This window comes from Centroberyx affinis, unplaced genomic scaffold (assembly GCF_046629955.1).
Source record: "Centroberyx affinis isolate AG114_WGS23_722 - 3 ecotype Tasmania unplaced genomic scaffold, CSIRO-AGI_Caff_v1 ptg001748l_1, whole genome shotgun sequence".
Classification (NCBI taxonomy): Eukaryota; Metazoa; Chordata; class Actinopteri; order Beryciformes; family Berycidae; genus Centroberyx; species Centroberyx affinis.
In genome coordinates, this window is record NW_027280150.1 from 231,302 (window position 1) to 250,552 (window position 19,251).

Consider the following 19,251-nt stretch of genomic DNA (forward strand, 5'->3'; position numbering starts at 1 on the left):
TCCGGCTTCATTCTGTCTCCTCTCCAGCCACCAACCTTCATTCTGTGTCACTCACTGAGAGAAATCTCATTGCGCTAATAAACAAGGTGTCCTGGGACAGGCAGCGACTGCAGGGAGCGATGCTTCACAAAGACTCTGAAAGAGAGGCAGGAAGACACAAAAAACATCAAGGTAAAATCTGGGTGATGTCACTTTTTTCTTTGAAGACTTCACTCCCATGTGCATTGGGGGTGCATATAACAAACAAACAAAACAAATAAACATCTAAGACTTCTAAGAAATTTATATAAAACATCTAGGGTGCCTAAGACTTTTGCACTTTAATGTGGAGATCGCAGTTAGTTATTATTAGTATAATTAGTAAGGTTATCTTGATGAAAAGTAGAAATGAAGGTTTCTTTATATTAAGAATCTGATATATATATATATAAGGGTTTGAGGGCCTCTATATATGTTGTGTAGATATGCATGTATTAGTTTGACATCTGTACCTTACTTAGTTCACATACCTTTCTTACAGCCACTAGACGTAATTTACAGCTGCTATTGTTATTCTGTCCAAAGAACTCTATCATCGCCTATGTACCAGTAATTGTGTGACACAATGTCCATATAATTGCATTTAATCTTATTTCTCATTCTGCAACTTCCCCTCTTAAAAGAAATGGCAGAGCATAAACTTTGCAAGTCTACAATTTTGATAGTCCCAATCATTTCATTACAGTAGCCCATTAATCTCTTTTGGGAGATAGTGACTGAATTGCTGTATGGTGGTGCTGTGACAACTGACTAGAGACAAGTCGAGTTATCTTGTCTCTCTCTGCAAAATGTTGGACCAGTGCCTTTGTGAGATCCACAATTCAAGTAAGGAGAAAGAGTACTGTATGTATGCTACTGGAGGGAGAAAAGTGCACTGAATGTGCACTGACTGCACAATTATCGAATCTCACAGTTTCTATATTGTTCTTTGTCCACCATAAATCAAAGTGAAATAATCAAACGCATTTACACTATATCAAAACAAACAGCCCAAAACCAAAAAAAATGACTGCTGTGAAAAACAAAGTTTCAGTAAAATGTGCAAATGTTTAGAACACATTATGGTGTCATTGCTGATTACAGTACTTGCATTCGGTTGCACCCCTAATGTGTAACCAAATGCACATTTAAGAGCACATCATAGGAGAGGATAAACCCTTACATTGATCCCTCTTCTCTGTGCTGTTTGTGGGTGGATGACCGCTGTGGGAGGGATCTGTGCCAGGTCTCTGGTGGGTGCCTCTGCTCAGGGTGGCCCTGCTGGATGTTGTTGTGCCACTCCAGGAAGCCATATGCTGCCGCTCCAGCGTCGACACGGTAACCATGCACTCCTCAGAGGGGTCCGAGGCCGTAGCTGCCCACGAGCTGTGCATGCGAGCGCCCACGCTGTGCAGGGACTTCAAGGCTGATGCGTGGGCTATTGAGTGGATGGTAGGGGAGGGTGTTCGGATAACACAGGATATGAATGAGACGCCATGACAAGGCGCTGTAAGTATTTATGTTAGGAGATTCTTTGATAATTACTGTAAACAATGTAACGCAATCTTACCCTCTGCGTTGGTGTCTCTTCGTCTGGGCAGAGTTCCAACAGTGTCTGTCCGCGGTTTGAGGCCAGTCAGTGGCGCCCTCTTGTGGCCCAGGCTCTGGGTACCCAGTGCACCGTTGTCTGTGGAGCCCGGGCTGTCTGAACGACACTGCTGGGAGTAGGCTTTACCTACAATGGGCAGGAGAGAGAGAGTGGGAGAAAGAGAGAGAGAGAGAGAGACAGAGAGAGAGAGAGAGACAGAGAGAGAGAGAGAGACAGAGAGAGAGAGAGAGAGAAAGAGGTAATGGAGAGAAAGATATGGCTAAGCATGCCTGAACAACCAAGGTCTTTGGCCCAGACACAGTGGGTCAGGCCTCGCGTTGATGTGGCCCTGCAAACATGATGTTGATTTATAGGGGAGTCAGAGATGTTGGGAAGTACAGTAAAAGTGATGTAATGCAAATTCAAATTCAAATAATCAGAACAAAAACAATAGGGTTCCCAGCACTATGTGCTTGGACCCCTAAATATATTGTGAAAAACCTACATATGGCTGCCCAACATGTGACATCTTGCAGGAAAAATACACCCTAAAGATGATTCACATGCTATTTCCAAGATACTGGATACCACTACAACTACAACTCATGTCATGAAAGCTCACATAAGGGTTGAACCAGTACTCATGAATGTGCCATAAAGGTGGTCTTGTTCAGGGTTTATGAATCTATTATAAACTGGGGTTTGCGTACAGTGTTACCAAATGTATTAAGCAGAAACATACTACTCTCTGTCACCAATATTTAATTGTTGCACCACTGAAAATAAGCTGACCTCCAGTTCAAAATCTTGAGGAAAGCATAGCTGATGGTTTCTCCATTCAATGATATGTTTTCCTCAAATCAGACATACAAACATTAACAACTGTGCCATTTAAAGCATTACACCACAACTGCAGTGTGGCACACCCGGTGGAAATACTGTCACCACACTGGCTTTGTTCATGTTTTGATTCATTGGACGGAAGATATTTTCTCACTCTCAAACTCATTGACTGAACTTTTAATACTTACAATATGTGACAGCTAAACATGAGACTTAAAAAAATGTTTGCATTGATAATGTTTTTTTAGTCAAACTGACATTTTTTTTTTGACCTGCAGTGGGCTATTAAAAGTGTTGAAAAAAAAACAAAAACAAAACGTATTCTCAATGCACAAGTCAATCTCTAGACTGAGCTTTAACCTCCCTAACAATAGATTTGCAGTCTAAAAAAGTACCTTTGTCCCTGTGGGAGAAGCCTTCAAGTTTCTCTCTAAAGAAACAGTTTCAGACAGAATCCTATTTATAATTACATCAAATCTTAAATGTTAGACATGGCACTTTAATGTAGAGCCCCACCACAGTTCTGAAAAGGTTCTACTGTACGTCATGACTTTGATGTCTAAGCCAGCGTGGTTTCAAGTAACTTTTAAAAGGGTTCTGTCTGAAAATCTCTTTGACAAAGAATATTTACAGGGAGGAAAAGGGTACAGCTGTTTCAGATTGAGCTACATATTGGTGGAAAAGGGATTTTTTTTCTGAATAGCTTGGGGATAAAGTTCAGTTCGCCTACAAAACACCAAAGAAGATTAACTTGGAGTGTCTGTCACTGTCTCCATAAAGATGTTGATTGTGATCCACAATGTATCTGTCCTAAGAGACAACCCTAGGCTGTGTGAGTGTGTGCTTGTGTGTGTGTTGAGATTGGATGGGCTCAAATGGGTTATTGTAAGCCATCAGACTGCACATTGCTTCCTGTCCCACCGGCCCCAGCCTCAAACAGCACCTGCACTTTTCTCTATCCAGGACCAGTTTCCACATTCATATGCTGTGTACTAACATACCGTTTCTGATCAGTACATATTTCTGTACATTGTTGTATCTACGTCAGTACATATCTCTAGACATTTTCTGAATGTACAGTATGCAACCCCCATCCATAAATAGGTTCTGTTAATGATGATGATAATGACAACAGAAAACATTGCATTTCATATTTTTCACTTATTTCATACTGCACATATTTAATTTTTGATATATTTTCACATATTTTTCATTCATTTTTCCTTATTTCAGTAAGTTCTGCTATTTTGCACACCCTCATAATGCTGTAATCCATAAATGTTTTCATAGTTTTAATTTAGACATTTCTACTTAACATGTTCTAGTGTTGAAATTGGCGGTTGCATATATTTATATAACCCATTTTCTATATTCTTAGTTTACCTTGCTGTATCCTGTCATTATTTGCAGCTGCAATGACCCAATTTAACAACAAGGGTGTTTCATCTTATATTAAGATGTCAGGTGCTGCAGAAATGATGTGGTGTTCACAGGCCAATTAGTTGTGGGTCTGCTTGCTTACTGTCAAGCTGGAGGTCTACTCATTTAACCAATCTCACTTTCCCCCATGTCAAACATACCTGAGCCCTCCAGGTTATCCACGCTGTGACCAGGAGTGTATTCGAAGCCACACAGATTCTTTGACACCACAGCGTATCTTTCATCCTCCTCATCCTCATCGTCCTCAGACAGGAGGGTGGTCCCCAAGTCAGAACCCAGTTTACCGGACATAAAGTCCATTGGAGGGATGGGGGTTTTGGGCACGTTTGGACTGCCCTTCATGTGCCTAATTAAATGTGGAGAAACATATCAATAAACAAAGAGAAAGATTAAAAACAGGGAATGGAGGCGAGCCGAGAGCCACTGCTGCAAAACAAGTTCCAGAGAGCAGAATCAGTGTATGTTCAGTAAGGTTGAGTGGCTGTGTGCAGAGACTGAATTAATTCTTCTTTTAAGCATCTATGAATGCCTGCAGTGATTTCACTGATTACTTTCTCTGTGCTGGTGTGTGTGTTGCGCTAACACAATGGAGTTGTAATTGGACTGGATAAAGGATATCTGGATGGGCAAGGCTGTCACCAACATGCCTGTTATCTCCCTCACAGCTGTCCTCCATGATGGCTCATGTCCTACCATAGAGGAGATGCATGCATAATTACCAACTCTATTTCCTGTTGTCAGTATAGCGTGTAAGACTAAACCCAGTCATTACCCTCCAACACGTGTCGCCACTGACTTGACAAGTTTTCCAAATGCTCCATCAAAGGTGTAATCAATGGTGAGCTGTTTTTATCGCTCTCAGGAAACAGGGACTGCAGGTTAGGGCTGACACATGTAAATACCAGCAGTACGAACCTCTCAAACATTGGCCATTGATATGCAAAACCCTAACTATCTACAGAATAAAATGAATAAAATTATAGGCTCTTCTCCCACTGTGCAAAGCAAACATTGCCTGCTGAAAGTATTCTGAACCAAATGCGATGGTTAATTTATGCATAAAAACAAGTGCCTGTGGTATTTGCAAAGAATGGCACAGAGTATGCACTAATCACTGCTTCACAACATAAATGGGATGCATTAAAAACACATAACAATTTACCCAATGCAACAAAATTAATTAAATTGAACAAATACATCCGTTCTCAACGTGGGGGTTGGGACCCCCCAGGGGGTCGCGACAAATTTTTGGGGGGTCGCAAGATGATTTATGGGATAGGAAAATATACAAATATTTCCGAATTTATTATCATGTATTTTTTTTTTATTAATTTGCTCTAGGCCTCCTCTGATAATGAATCAAATGAAACAACCTGAAAAGAGAAAATCATTCTTTGATTGAACTGTTCACCACAATAGCCGCCTGTGACGGTGTTGCGTGTAGCCTAAGCATCGCCTCATTTTAAGGGGTCACAAGCCAAAAAGGTTGAGAACCACTGCTGGTACAAGTAATGACATCAAGTCAGAACATTGCCATGGTAATATTCAGTCTTGAGAGAGGGCTTTCAGGTGATGTACCACCCACTGGTCCTCTTTGGCAATAGGCTGTGACCAGCTATTTGCATTTCTTCAACTTGGCCGTCTCAACAGAATTGAAAAGACGTGGTTCATTTCTGTGCCATGTTTGACAGGGAACTGATGACATTGATCAATTTTGTGTTTCAGCTTGTTAGCTAGCTAAGCATAGTGTCTGGACAGCTAACATCAGCTAACATCACCTTCTTGTTGTAAACACACCTGATTTGTACACAAGCAAACATATCTTGTTGAAGGTATAGCATTAGTAGCAGCTAGTCACATGTCAACATTGACATCGTCTGCTTTGCTAAATTAGCCTGCTGGCTAGTTAGCTAGCTAACAATGCCAAAGTCAGACTGTGTGCGCTGACACTTCTCAAGCTACAACTCAGAGAGCTTTGGAGAGACTAGGACCAGCTAGGCTAGAGACAAGATTTCTTAAGATCTGTCACAGTAACATAAATTTGGAAACAAATGTACCTTAAACTATTCACTTTTACTTATTACATTATTAAATTTACCAACACCCACACCACAACAACCTTGTTCACGTATCTCTCTTTTTAGCCAGGTTGTTATATATTTAGCCATTATTTGCGCACAGTAAATTCTCCAATGGACCTCCCTTGGTGGCATCAGACGTGGTTTCTGAGAGATTTGTGACAACCACAGTGTGCAACAGTAAAGCCTCTATACAGTTTAAAAGAGCCTCACCATGCCTGCTTGGCCACCTCGTATTGGTAGGCCCTGGTCAGCTCATCCAGGTGGGCCTGCAGAATGGACTGCATCTCCTCATGGTGGGCAGAGCTGAGAGAGGAGGAAGACGGCTGGCTAAAGGGAGCTGCCGCCGGGGAAGAGGACCTTCCCCTCAGAGGGGGAGTGGGACCTTGCTCCTCCTCTACCTCGTTGTCCTGGTGGAGGTAGGTCTGGACAGACAGGGGTGGGGCCCAACTGTTGCTATCGTATCTATCATGTGGACAGAATGCTGTGTGTGATTATCATCATATTGACTAGTTGCAGAACAGATAATTGCATTCTTATGTAGAAGTTCAGGAAGAAGTTCTACATGTACAAATTCTGAAAAAAAAAAAAAAGAAAATCAAACTTTTTTCATGTTTTCACATAATTTCAAATATTCTCCATCCTTAAGCTAAATCTGTTCTAAGTGATCTTAAATTGATCTTACTTACTGATCTTAACTTAAATCTCATGCATTGTTTTCTCCATTGGTAAGTAGCCCTTGTATGAACCAGATTTTCTACATGAGGAAAGCAGGAGTTCTCAATAATCAGTGTGTGAACTGCTCCCTCAGAAAGCTCCTCACCAATCTCTCTGAGGTGACACACACACACACACACACACACACACACACACAGGGCGCAGGTGCAGGGTATTGTGACCTCTGTATATGTGTGTATTTCTTTGTGTTCAGGTGCATCTGTGTATATTTTTGTTTGTGTGTACAGTATATGCGTGTTCTAGCCAGGAGAGAGATTGATGAGATATGAATGTATCTTACCCTCCTCCGTGGTTCTCCGGGGGGTAACGGTCAAGGTCAACCTCGGTACCTGGCAGAGGGTGCATGGGTGGGGGGGGCAGGGGCATGTTAGCCCAACATGTCCCATTTGATTTAGAGGCCTTTGTTCCACCCTTCACCTTCTTTTTCTTCCCAGCCTTTCCACCTGAGGGAAGGAAGTTTGGTCTTACCTACACAATACTGACAAATCCCTACACAGTCTACTGTGCTGAGGGTTTTAATGAGCCAATATTATTCTACACTGGATTCACACACACTCACACACAGACACACACAAAAAGCACCACACACAGAGAGAGACAGCACTGCCTTGAAAGTTATCTTATATCTTATGCAGCTATCTTAACTTTTCCAATTCTGTCTCCCACCTAGTGCTCATTATTTCTTCTTTCTGTGTGCTGACAGAGCAGTAGGACATTTTCTTAATGTTGACATTTCTTAAAGAGGCATCAAAACCTGAGGCTCACCGCTTTAGGTTGCTCCCATACACTTCCCACACTTGCTCGCCTTTATCTCTCAGGTAAGGCTGACATTTCGCTGAGCACACAGCCCATAAGCACATAGCTACACAGACTACTGGCAGAGCAGTGGCTACAATACGCCTCCACTACCGCGCTAATTGTATATATACATAACTCAGAACACCAAAGAATGCCTGCCCTCGCTAATCAAATTAATCCAAAAATATGTGGCGTAATTCTCTGACATTTCTGGGATAGAGAAGCTCCCAGGGCTGAGGGAAAAAAATGTGATGAAGACAGAGGAGTAATTAACAACAATATCCTCGGGGTCCATTTTCAGTGAATATATAAATATATCCCCTCCCGTCCATTCTGTTCTTTTCCTGACCCTCCTTTTATCCCTTGTAAAAACCCTATTTCTATTATCTGCCATTTTCTTGCTAAATCTCGCTATTTATCTTTTTTAATTCCTCTCTCCATTCTGATACTGGGCATCCAACCAGGGGTCCAATCCACGGAGATTCGACGCTATGCTTCAGGCACACACAGACAAGCATGCAAGACTCAAGAGATTCATACACATGTGCATACAAACACACACACATATTCACAGATAAAACATAGTGCGAGCACTGGGACAGACAGAGTCCTATTCTGCCTATAGACACACACCAACATTGAGGTCTATCTCGCGCGCTCCTCCTCTGATTCCCCCATGCCTCGTACCGCTGCAAGGGCGTCTGTCGGTCAGCGAGTAGCCCAGGTTGGCTATTTCCTGCTGGGCCTGGAGAGAGGCCTTCCAGCGGGGGTCTGGCCTGTCCACCGCCAGCTCATGGAAGCTGTTGGACTGCAGTATCTGAGTGGTGGCGTAGGGGGTGGGCTGACCGCCTCGCGCTGGGCTGCTGTAGCCCGCCTTCCCCATGAAGTCAATACTGCTGTAGATGGCACCGTCAGACAGCATGGTGCCCGTCTTCTCCACCGCTGCGGACGGTAAAACATCTGAGACAAGGTAGGAGTGTGACAGAGTGAGCAGGGAGAGGGAAAGGGGATCATGGAGAGATAAGTTGACATGAAGTTAACGATCTTTAAGGTCATTAACACTCCCTGCTGCTCTGGCACTCTGTATTAGTTAAACACAGGTCTCAAATGGACTTGATATAAATGAAAGTGATTATCTAGCACCGTAATTAGCATGCAACACGCTGTGGAAGCCCAGTGTAATGCTCACAGAGAGGGACACTCAAACAGAGCTAACCTTCAGCTCTAATGAGCTTAAAGAACACGCACACACAAACACACACACATAGAGACAGATACCTCAACTATCAGTCTTGTACAATCATACACCCGTGCAAAATGCACACTGCCAGAGCATGAGAAAGAATGACATGCAAAAGATACATGCAAACACCACAAATTTAAGCCAAATATAAGGCTTGTCAAATTCAATTAGTAAAATATTGCCCTCAAATGCTCATCTAAGGCTTTTTTTGTGTACGTGTGTGTGTGTGCGTGTGTGTGTGTGCGCGCGCGTGTGTATAATGCGCATGCGTGATGGCCTGTCACTGCACTTCCCAAAGGATGACTATCAAACCGACTGTCCAGGCTAGACATTGCTCAAACTGTATTTTCTGTCTCTATGTTTCTTACCTCCACGACCAAAGTTACTGTTGCCCTTTGGACTCCCTAAGCCCCCGTTAGCTGGGAGGCTGGTGGAGGGCCAGGAGTCAGCCAACCAGGGGAGGCCAGGGTCACCTGCTTTCAACAGACCAGGACGACTGGGACAGGATGGTTTTAGAGAGATAAGGGAGGGAGCGATGGAGGGAAAGAAAGAGAGAGGGAGGGAAAAACAGAGAAAGAGAGACATAGTTAGATATCCAGCCCAACAATATTACTCTTTTTTTCTGGCTGCATCAACAACAAATTGGTGTGAAACCTCATTCAGCATATTCGCTCCGGTGGAGCAGCCCAGTGCACAGGCGACAATAAACAACAGAGAGACATAAAGTGGCGAGTCTATAAATCAGGCTTCTGCCACCTCTTAGACTCCACCAGCCCTAACTCTCCCTGGAGAAACACGGCAGGCCTAAATACACATTAAATCCACTTTAGAGCCCTAGCACAACAGAAATTTACATTTTAAATTGAGAATCATGGACACCCTCTGGCAAATCGGCTACAGTGGCGCACTGTCTCCATAGCAACAGAGACAGCAAAGCCCATTAGGCGGTTTAGGAAAGCTACCACGTCATTTTTGTCTCAGTGAAATACAACAGTCATAAAAACCTACCTCTAAGGTAGGGAAGTTGTGGGCAGGAATTCAGGAAAAAAAAAAGACAATACGTGACCACATCCTATCAGCTGCAGGTAAAATGATAAAACAGTCACATGCCCTATGCACCCGGTTTGCATTAGTCTAATTAATGTGGTACTACACAAATGAATTTTCCACTGAGCCCGGTTCGCCAAGTGCCGAGGGAATTGTACACAGCTGACTTGTGATGGCTCAAAGGTGTTTAAACAATTATGTGAATAATTTCCAGTTTTAAATACACAAGCATATTCAAGCATATGCATACATTTACATACATTTACTTAGACACACATGCCAACACCAAATACAACACAATAACCACATTTGTACGCATACAGTATGTAAACACACACACACACACGCGCACACACACACACACACACACACACACGCACGCACGCACGCACGCACGCACGCACGCACGCACGCACGCACGTACGCACACACACACACACATAGGGTTTAGGCAACAAACAGTTTATTTTTAGTATATTATTTGCAACATTTGTTTTGGCTCTGGGCTTATCTGCTTGCTTAGGTGTGACAAAGTGGAGAAAGGGAAAGGGAGAGAAAAGAAGAGGAGCTTCATTCTTTCCCTTTCTCCAAGGCAAATTCTCCTCATACAGTACTCTCCTTGCTTCATTACCTAGTGATACTCTGTGATATTTGGTGTAGGTATGCTTCACTCTCTGCCAGATAGAAGGACATTCTCATGCGCACCAAGTGGAGTCTCAGGGTCCAGCTCCTTTTTGTTATATCCTGACATACTACCCATGCGCTCTAACAGCGTGTGCCAAGCCTTTCAACCAGCAAATTCATCACCTCTCCCCTCCTCCCGCGACCTCTCACTCTGCCAGCAAGCTCAGATGAACTGAGAGAGAACCAGTGAACAGGAGAACAGTACACCTGCACTAATTGCCACCTCTAATTTCAAAGGAGTGATTAATGATTTAATCAACTGTTACGTCACTGCACATGATGCACGGAGATGAGTAAGCAGAGGAGTGTTGGAACATGTATGGAAAGTCCATTCATCATGAAAGCACCATTCATTTTATGTATAACAATGAGCCCTTGCGGCATATAATCAGACCCACCAGGATTTCGGGTTGTTTTTTTCTGATTATTGTGGCCTAAAATGCTTGATTCTGCAGCAGCTTTTCGCAAAAATTGCAATACAATTTGCAATGTTTTGTGTGTTTTTTTCCAGAATGGGTGAAAATTGCATAAAAAACAATAATTGCCATTTTTTACAAAAATGTGATTTTCTCTCCCCCTCTCACTCTCACACACACTCACACACACACACACACACACTCTCTCTCTCTCTCTCTCTCTCCCTCTCTCTCTTACCATAATGCTGGCCAGCAAAAGCTCCAGTTGTAAATTTCTCTATTTTTACAAGATAGTTTAAATTCTTACCTTCCATTTCTAATGAGGCCTCTGTCTCTTTGGAATGTAACTGCAGTCCCATTGAAGAGAAATGATGGAGGAAAGAGAAAAGATTAAACTGTAATAAAATGTGCAAATCTGCTGCCATCAATCTGCATGACTGGTACACTAGCTTTATCAAGCAGTGTGGGAAATTAGTGTTATATTTCAAAATCTAATGCAAGATATAAAGACGTACCTGCACGAGTAAAGGTGAAGGACTGGACTGCAATTCAAAAACACAGAGACTGTTCATATTAATAGCTCATGGACATCGTAGATTAAGGCAAGTATCACATTGGCATCAAAAAACATGGACATACACAGATATCAAAAAGATGCAACATCGTACATTTGATCAGAAAATTCATATTTGCCCCGGATGATGAAATCTGAAAAGTCCAGACTCATCCCTCTGTTTTATCTCTATGTTTGTTTGTTCATTTATTTGCTCATCCATCACTGGTGATCTCAGCGCTGGGATCAGATTTTGATGAAACTCGGGAGAATGACACATCTCACCACTGCATTCCGGCATTTTCAAAAGTACGCTGATTGGCCCAAGGGGGGGGGGGGGGGGGGGGCAGTACAATTAAAGGTCAAAACAAGGTGACATATTTGTCACTGTTTGGCCCAGAGGGATCTGCATCATTAATGGGGGACAACATGTTTACTTTTACTTTGTTTTTTTATTGAAATACAAAAAATATAACTGCAGTATGGAGGTTATCTAGTGGGATGTTAAAAAATGAGGCAGGAACATTGGACTGTATATCTAAGTTTTATTCCCAAGGTAAATATTTACCAGTTGATAAATGTGACACCTACACAAAAATTGAGCGCTGGAATGAAATAGCTACTATTAATATTGTTAAAGTTATTCATTACCTGTTTCCTTGCAAAATGTATATATTTTTTATATTGTAAATAAGTAAAACATTTTTTTTTTCCCTTGCTAAAATGGAAATGTGATGTTTTGGAATGAAACTCTCCAATTTGTTTTCAGAGAAGGGATCAGAGAAACAGCAGTCGATCATGTATATTGAATTAGGTAATCACTGCAGTCTCTCCCCAAATCACAAGTATTATGAAAGCGGCAGTACACATTACTATGATAATAGCCCACAGCTATATGCTTGACCCACAGAGGGATAAGGAATACTTCATACCTAAATCTAGACGCATTTCGCCTTAATGTGCAAACAATAATGGAATGGAATAATAGAAGGGGGTGTTAAATTACTTATCTCGGATGAATGTATTAGTGTAAAGGTGCAGTTCTGATGGGACTCTGTTCCCAGCTGATGCACATCAGTGCACAGTGAATTAAAGTAAATAGGGCCTATTTCCATCTGTGCTGAATACATTTCCTGTGTTCTGTGTTTATGCCTTAGCCAGCCCAAATGGAGTCACATCTGTGACGACATCAACTTTCATTGGAGAGAGAGAGAGAGAGAGAGAGAGAGAGCTACTGTGCTGTGAGATTCTGTGTTGATGCAGAACCATGTAAATTGATTTTTTTTACCTGCGTAGTTGCTGAGTCCCTTCCTCTTTTTCCTCCTCCAGTACAGCCAGGCACTGAAGCCCATGAGGACAATCCAGCAGGCTCCTCCCAGGCCGGCGATGAAGGCCGGCTGCTTCACCACGTCCGAGATGCTGTTGTTGCCCTCTGTCCCCGTCATAACGTCCCTCAGCTCTGCACCTGGGGGCACCAACACACACAAGAAAGAAAGAAAGAAAGAAAGAAAGAAAGAAAGAAAGAAAGAAAGAAATGAATGTTTGAAGGTCCATTTAATTATTTTTTTAAAGGAGTCACCATGTAATATAAATAACAACCAACCTATAACAATAGTGAAAAGGTATCTGACATAATATTGTATCTATAAAGGTCAAAGGAAAGAAAGATCAATATGTTAAAAAAACATGATAAAAAACAATAGAATGAAATAAAAACACATTGTCAAAACCATAAAAAGGAGTATTTGTCTACTTGTGTATATTTGTTCATTTGTTTAGTTAACCTTTATCTAGGCAACTAAAAAACAAAAACAAAAAAACAAAAAAACATTTATATTTACAATGACAGCCAGGCAAAAGGCAAAAGGTCTTTTGATGGGGTCAGGGGATGGAGATTAAAATAAAAAGAAAACATGGAGCATAGATCAAACATCCAGACATGGAACACAGAAACAGTCAAAGGATGAGACAATGAATAAATAAAAAGAACAGACTGGGCAGCTGTGGTAAAAAAGGAAAAAAAAACAACAACAACAACAGAGCATCAGTGCATCCAATATGTAGGCAGAGTTAATCAATTCAGCAGTGCACTTATCAACTTGAGCTGCAAGACATGAGATTGACAGAGCAGCTCTGACAGAGTTTGATTTTCTGTTGTGGCTACTGTGCTGTGAAATTAGATTCACAGTCTCCAGCAGGAAAACCCCCCCTATCATTAAGCCTCAGTCCGCAGCCCTGTGTTTCCCTTTCTCTGCCCATTAAGGGTGTTTTTCCCATATATCAGTCAAAAGTCACAGATGAAGAGCATCTGGCCTGGGCTCTGATATTGATTCTGGGCTTATATACTCAGAGCATCCTTCAGCTATTTGATAAGATGTGATAGGCTGATAAGCTCCCCTCAATAACACTGTCTACTTTGTTAGCGCCAGCTGCCCACATATTGAGGAGGATTATTGATATGGCTAACAGCACTTGGCACAGTGTTACCAGACACTACACTAAATGAAACGCTATTGATTTCTCCATAGACGTCTGTGTCGCAAAGCACAATCTTATCTCTCCAAGCGCGATAAATTGATAAATCATCTTTTCAGACCCCAATCTGTGACGAAGACCTGGGTACCCCACTATTAGGTCATTTGACTTGACTCCTGCTTAGTGTGTGTGTGTGTGGATTACCCAAGATGATGAGTTGGGGTGCGCTTCTCACCCCCACCCCTGCGCTGGTGCCTGCAGCCACCTCCACATGGTACTGCACTCCAGCCTGCAGCCCCCCCACCACCACTGAACGGATGGTTGCGTCCACAGTTTTATTGACATGAAAGCGTGTCTCGTTGGCCAAACACCAGATCTGACACAGACAGACAGGCCAGACAGAATTCATTGTAAGAGTCGGACAGTATACTGCTAAAATTATTCAGTGAGGTACAGTACAGGTTATTGTATGTATAGCTCGTCTTCTACCTTGTACTCCTGGATGATGCCGTTCTGGTGGTCAGAGGGCGGAGGGTCCCATGACACGCTGATGGAGGTGCTGTTATGGTTCCCTACTGTCAACACCGTCACCTGCTGGGGAGGGGCACTGGGTGCTGATGGGGGTGAAAAAGGGTAAAGAAACAGAGAAAAAACCATCAGGAAAAAAGAAAGATTTAACATATTCTAGTTTTAAACAGAAAAGGGAGTGTCTCCTGTCTTTATCATGGCAAGAATGAAGGCTTTGTCTCACACACTGCCTCTATTCATATTTATAAAGCAAGCCAAAAACACACAGTATTTTCTGAGCCAGCATGGCAGATTGGTGCTTTTCTAAATAAGCAGGGAGAGAACTATAGTTTTTCTTAATTTCCTCTCATATTTTAATGCTAAGACTGATTGCATAGCTGTGATGCACAGGAACCTGAACAAGTGGGACTATTCCAGTTTGGATTGTCAGTTTAAGATCCTATGAGTTATTGCATTGTTGGCTTTCCAAGTTATACAGACCAAGCACTTGGGGTCCAAATCCTACTTTACTGATCACACAATGACAGCTATACCGAGCAGACCAGCAGGTCTAGCTGTGAGTGGAGTAGCCTGTGCCAAGAAAGGATGGCTGAGCCCAGTAGCTGACATCACTTCCATAATGGATTACCACCATCACACACATGTTAATGCTTGCAAAGTAGGAGCATTCAATTTATCTAAATGAAAACACTCAAATTCCAGGTACTATAATGGAGGCTCTGTGATGTTTTGTTGATAGAAATGTGATCTGTGGCACACGGTGCCAAATTCCAAGTCACACTCTGATGGCTCACTGTTTAGATCTACAGAAGTGGCCTAATAACCTGGATGGACAGATCAGAGATTCAAAGAGACTGCAGACAGCAGGAGGCAAACAGTGTGTCTATGCAACTGAGCACAATATCATCCGTCATTGACAGGACTGTATAACCACTCTGGGGATACAGTTTCTCACTCTTGTCATTAAAACAATCATTATGTTCTGACTGAGTGGATGAAATAACTACTCTGAACCCAATTAAGGAGCTGCATAAAAATAATGCCGTCTGTAGTAAATCCATGTAAGCAAGCCATTGGATTCCATATCAGTGTAATGGAGCCTAAGCAGGTGGGCCATGACATGACTGTCTTGTTTGCCACCTGGCCTGAGAGCAACCTGGCTACTGTGGCTTGAACACTCCAGATGGGCTCCGCTCTGGAGATGGCTGGATAGAAATGCAGTGAACACGATCACAGCATGTCATTTAGACAACAGCGTGTCATTTAGACAAGAGCCTGTATTGTTAGACAGGAGGAATAAAGCCAAGTCCTACTAGGAATATGGAAGAGAGCCTCCTTAGCCAGCTGGTTTGAGGCTGACCTCTGCCAGCCCTCCAACACCTCTGGACTGCCCTTAAAATCTGGCTCAGCCAACTCATGAATGAAGCAAAATAATATCTATTTTGAATACTAGGAAGATGTACCAAACCCCCTGGATAATGTTGTTTTTCCCTAAAAAGAGAGGCTCTAAATAGATATGGCGTGTTGGCAAAATATTTGACAGAAGTTAGCAGTACAAAGATAATAACTCTGCTCTTTGAAATGCAATTTTTATGCCATTTAACAAATTGATTCATATGCCCACTGGCTCACCAAAACCCAATCTAGGGATATCTACAGTATGTTCAGCCATTTAGATTGTATCACCCTTCTAACTACCTTCCAACCTTCTAATCCTTCTCTGAAATAACCATTAAAAAATAATTTTCACCAATTTTTGATTGTCATTGTGATAATTCTACTGCTCAGAATGTTAAATCAATATGGCAAATATGGCAGAACAACTCAAGAAATCTCATAGCAAAGCAACCAACAACACTAACTACAATATGCAAAGAACCCATCATGGATATATATTTAGTAGACTGGGTAGCTAGCAAAGTGCTGGCTAGGGGGAGCGGAAGGAAGTCAACCTTTACAAATAGTTTGGATCACCTACCAACATTATGAATATGGGGGATATTACAGCACTCGACTCTTTCAATGTGGTTCTCTGGCTCATAGCTTATTTAGGCAATCCATTATGTTTGTAGATCCTATTTTACAGATGAACCAATCCTTAATGTCCTTATTAACAAGAGAAAATGCAGCTGACATGCAATAAAATCTAGTAAAACTAGAAGGCATTTGCACTGAACAATTCTCCTACTTGCAAAGCTGCAGCCTCCATAACAGTTTGGTTTTCTGACAAAATAACATGTGAATGCAAGTATCAATGGGCCAAGGGCTGTCTGTCCACCAAATTTTTTATATATCTTCTTAACAAACAGACAAACATACGGGTGAAAACATAACCGCTTTACAATGACAATAACATGGGGGTCGAATAAGGGAGCAACAGAGACCGGTTCATCTCTGCAGCTGAAGACAATTAGGACTTACGTAACACACACCACCCCAATGACAGCAATTACATTTACATTTTTTGGCATTTCCTGCTACAAGCACTCTCTCTCAGAGTGACCTACAATGAGTGCAACAGTAGAATAACTTTAAATTCCAACATCAACAACATTATAAACAACCAATGGCAGGGAAGGCCTCAGGCAAAGGATGTAACAAATATCCCTGTATCCCCTAAATGATTATGTAAACAGTAAGTAAAGAAATGAGAGCGAGGGAGAAAAGTGTTTTTTTTTTCAATAATACAGTATATCATGTTTCATTCTACTTTTTTTCCATCATCGACATTTTGCATGAATAGAAGTGTTGTTCCTGCTAATGTATCTGGCTTTAGCAGTGGAATTTTGCTTATGTTTATACAGCTATTAACAGAAAACTAAACCATGCATTCAGTTTCACCTAGTTCATGCCAAAGAAACATCTTAATATAACATAAAAAAATGTTTGACCTAACAATTCTCCAAATGTCATTTCAGTGGTGTTGTCTCTGCAAACTGATAGGGCTTTTCCAGTCAGTCATAGGCTTACATTAGGAGTTGATGAGAACCATAAAGCATAGTTCTGCAGCTTCCCTATGTAAGGGAACAATGCATAGCATTAGTAGGCTTTAGGATGATCACAATGCCAGTAATGACTCAGGATTACACTGATATCAAAGAGCTCTTAATAGCATGACTAATACAAAGACTGATGACTATAGTATCAGTAATGACTAAAGAGTATATTGATAGCAATTGATGCTTACAACATTAGAAAGGACATACGTTTATAACAGTATGATAACACAAGAGGCACTTGAGCTGCCTAATCTCCACCATGGTATATTAAACATAACCCGTTATGCTAATAAGGTTATTAATTAAGATAAATAATGCATTAATTAATTAGCAAATATTTCTATGTCAACATACTTACTTTCAAATAACAAATGTGTGGTATTAACATGGACTCTGTATTGTAAAGAATTAAGGAGTTGCAAAAAGTATGTTTCTCCTCATTAATATGCAAATTTATGCAGCAAGGTGCTCCAAAATCAAACCTGTGGTGTACGTGTTAGGGCTCTATTATGTAGCCTATTGTTATTGAGTTATTATGTTCACAAGAATGTGTCTACACACAGATACAGATACACAGACAGACACCACCATGATTACATAACATGAACATGAAAAAGGTAACAGAAGGATTCTTTCCTCAGCTTTACACTGTTAAGGTAGGTAGCTCCTAGCTAGTGAGTAACCTGATGCTAAATCTTCCTGGTCCTGTAGCTCACTGAGCTGAGCATGGCACGAACACTGTCAGGGTTAGGGGCCCACCCATACAAATAATGTATGCACTCATGGTACTGTAAAGCACTCTGGAGAAAAGTGTCCACCAAAGAGTCTTATTACCAGCAAAGCTCATTGGAGATGTGAGTGTGTATGTGTGTGTTAGAGTGTGTGCGTGCGTGTGTGTTTGTGTGCGTTAGTGGATAGATGGGGGTGGGGGGGTGTCATATCATGCAGTCACAGTGTGTGTGTGGTTGGTGTGCGACAGCGACATGGCAGCAGGGGTCCACCAAGGAGCAGGCAGAGAGCTGAGCTTATGTCAAAGGAGACAGTTTCCCTCCTCCCCCCTCAGCCCACCACCCCACAGAGGCAAGGGCCTGTCACAGACCCCCGCTGTGCTGTCTGCTTTCACACACAGGGGAGATGCCGCTGCAGCACGGTGCGTGTGTGGGTGGTTGTACTTGAAATGCCATTATCTATCAGTATCTAGGCATGAAACCATTACCAGAGGCCACAAAATAGAAAAAGTAGGTAGAATCAGTTACACAAGAGCATCTGTCCATGTGAAAACAACTATCTCTTACATTTCACGCGACGTATAGTAGGCTATGAATTGGATTGTTGTATGTAATGTGTATTCATTTGTCGGTTACCTTCTTCCATGGTGCGTGCTGTCATGGATTCACTGTCTGCGCCTTGGAATTCATTGAAGTACGGCCGCACTTTAATCTCATAAACGATGCCCTTCTTCAGACCAGAGAGAGTTATGTCCCTCTCTGAGGCAACCTTCAAATCCTGAGTCTGCCAAGGTCCTGGAGAGGGCAGTCCTGATGTCTGCCTGTACAGGACACGGTAACCCTGGATGAACTGGGACGGATTCTCCACCTGAGAGAAAAAGAGACGGCGAGACAGAGAGAGAGAGAGGGATAGAAACAGAGAAAGAGAGAGAGGGAGAGAGAGAGAGAGAGAGAGAGAGAGAGAGAGAGAGAGAGAGAGAGAGAGAGAGAGAGAGAGAGAGAGAGAGAGATGGAGATAAGGGTGCGGCCTGGATTATAATATTCCAGTAATGATGTGCTTGGTGCCAAACATCTG

The 19,251-nt window shown here is 42.1% G+C and overlaps 1 protein-coding gene across 1 annotated transcript; it reads right to left on the minus strand.

The window, feature by feature from the left end:
* Window positions 1–1,166: 1,166 nt before the first annotated feature.
* Window positions 1,167–19,044, minus strand: LOC139652048 (roundabout homolog 2-like; the record flags this gene model as incomplete). Its single annotated transcript, XM_071528982.1, has 13 exons — window positions 1,167–1,456; window positions 1,589–1,753; window positions 4,030–4,235; window positions 6,181–6,432; window positions 6,986–7,148; window positions 8,191–8,463; window positions 9,115–9,242; window positions 11,201–11,240; window positions 11,409–11,435; window positions 12,735–12,911; window positions 14,126–14,297; window positions 14,411–14,535; window positions 18,813–19,044. Coding segments are annotated over 13 exons (2,250 nt in total), but the record flags the coding sequence as incomplete, so codon positions are not given.
* Window positions 19,045–19,251: the final 207 nt, after the last annotated feature.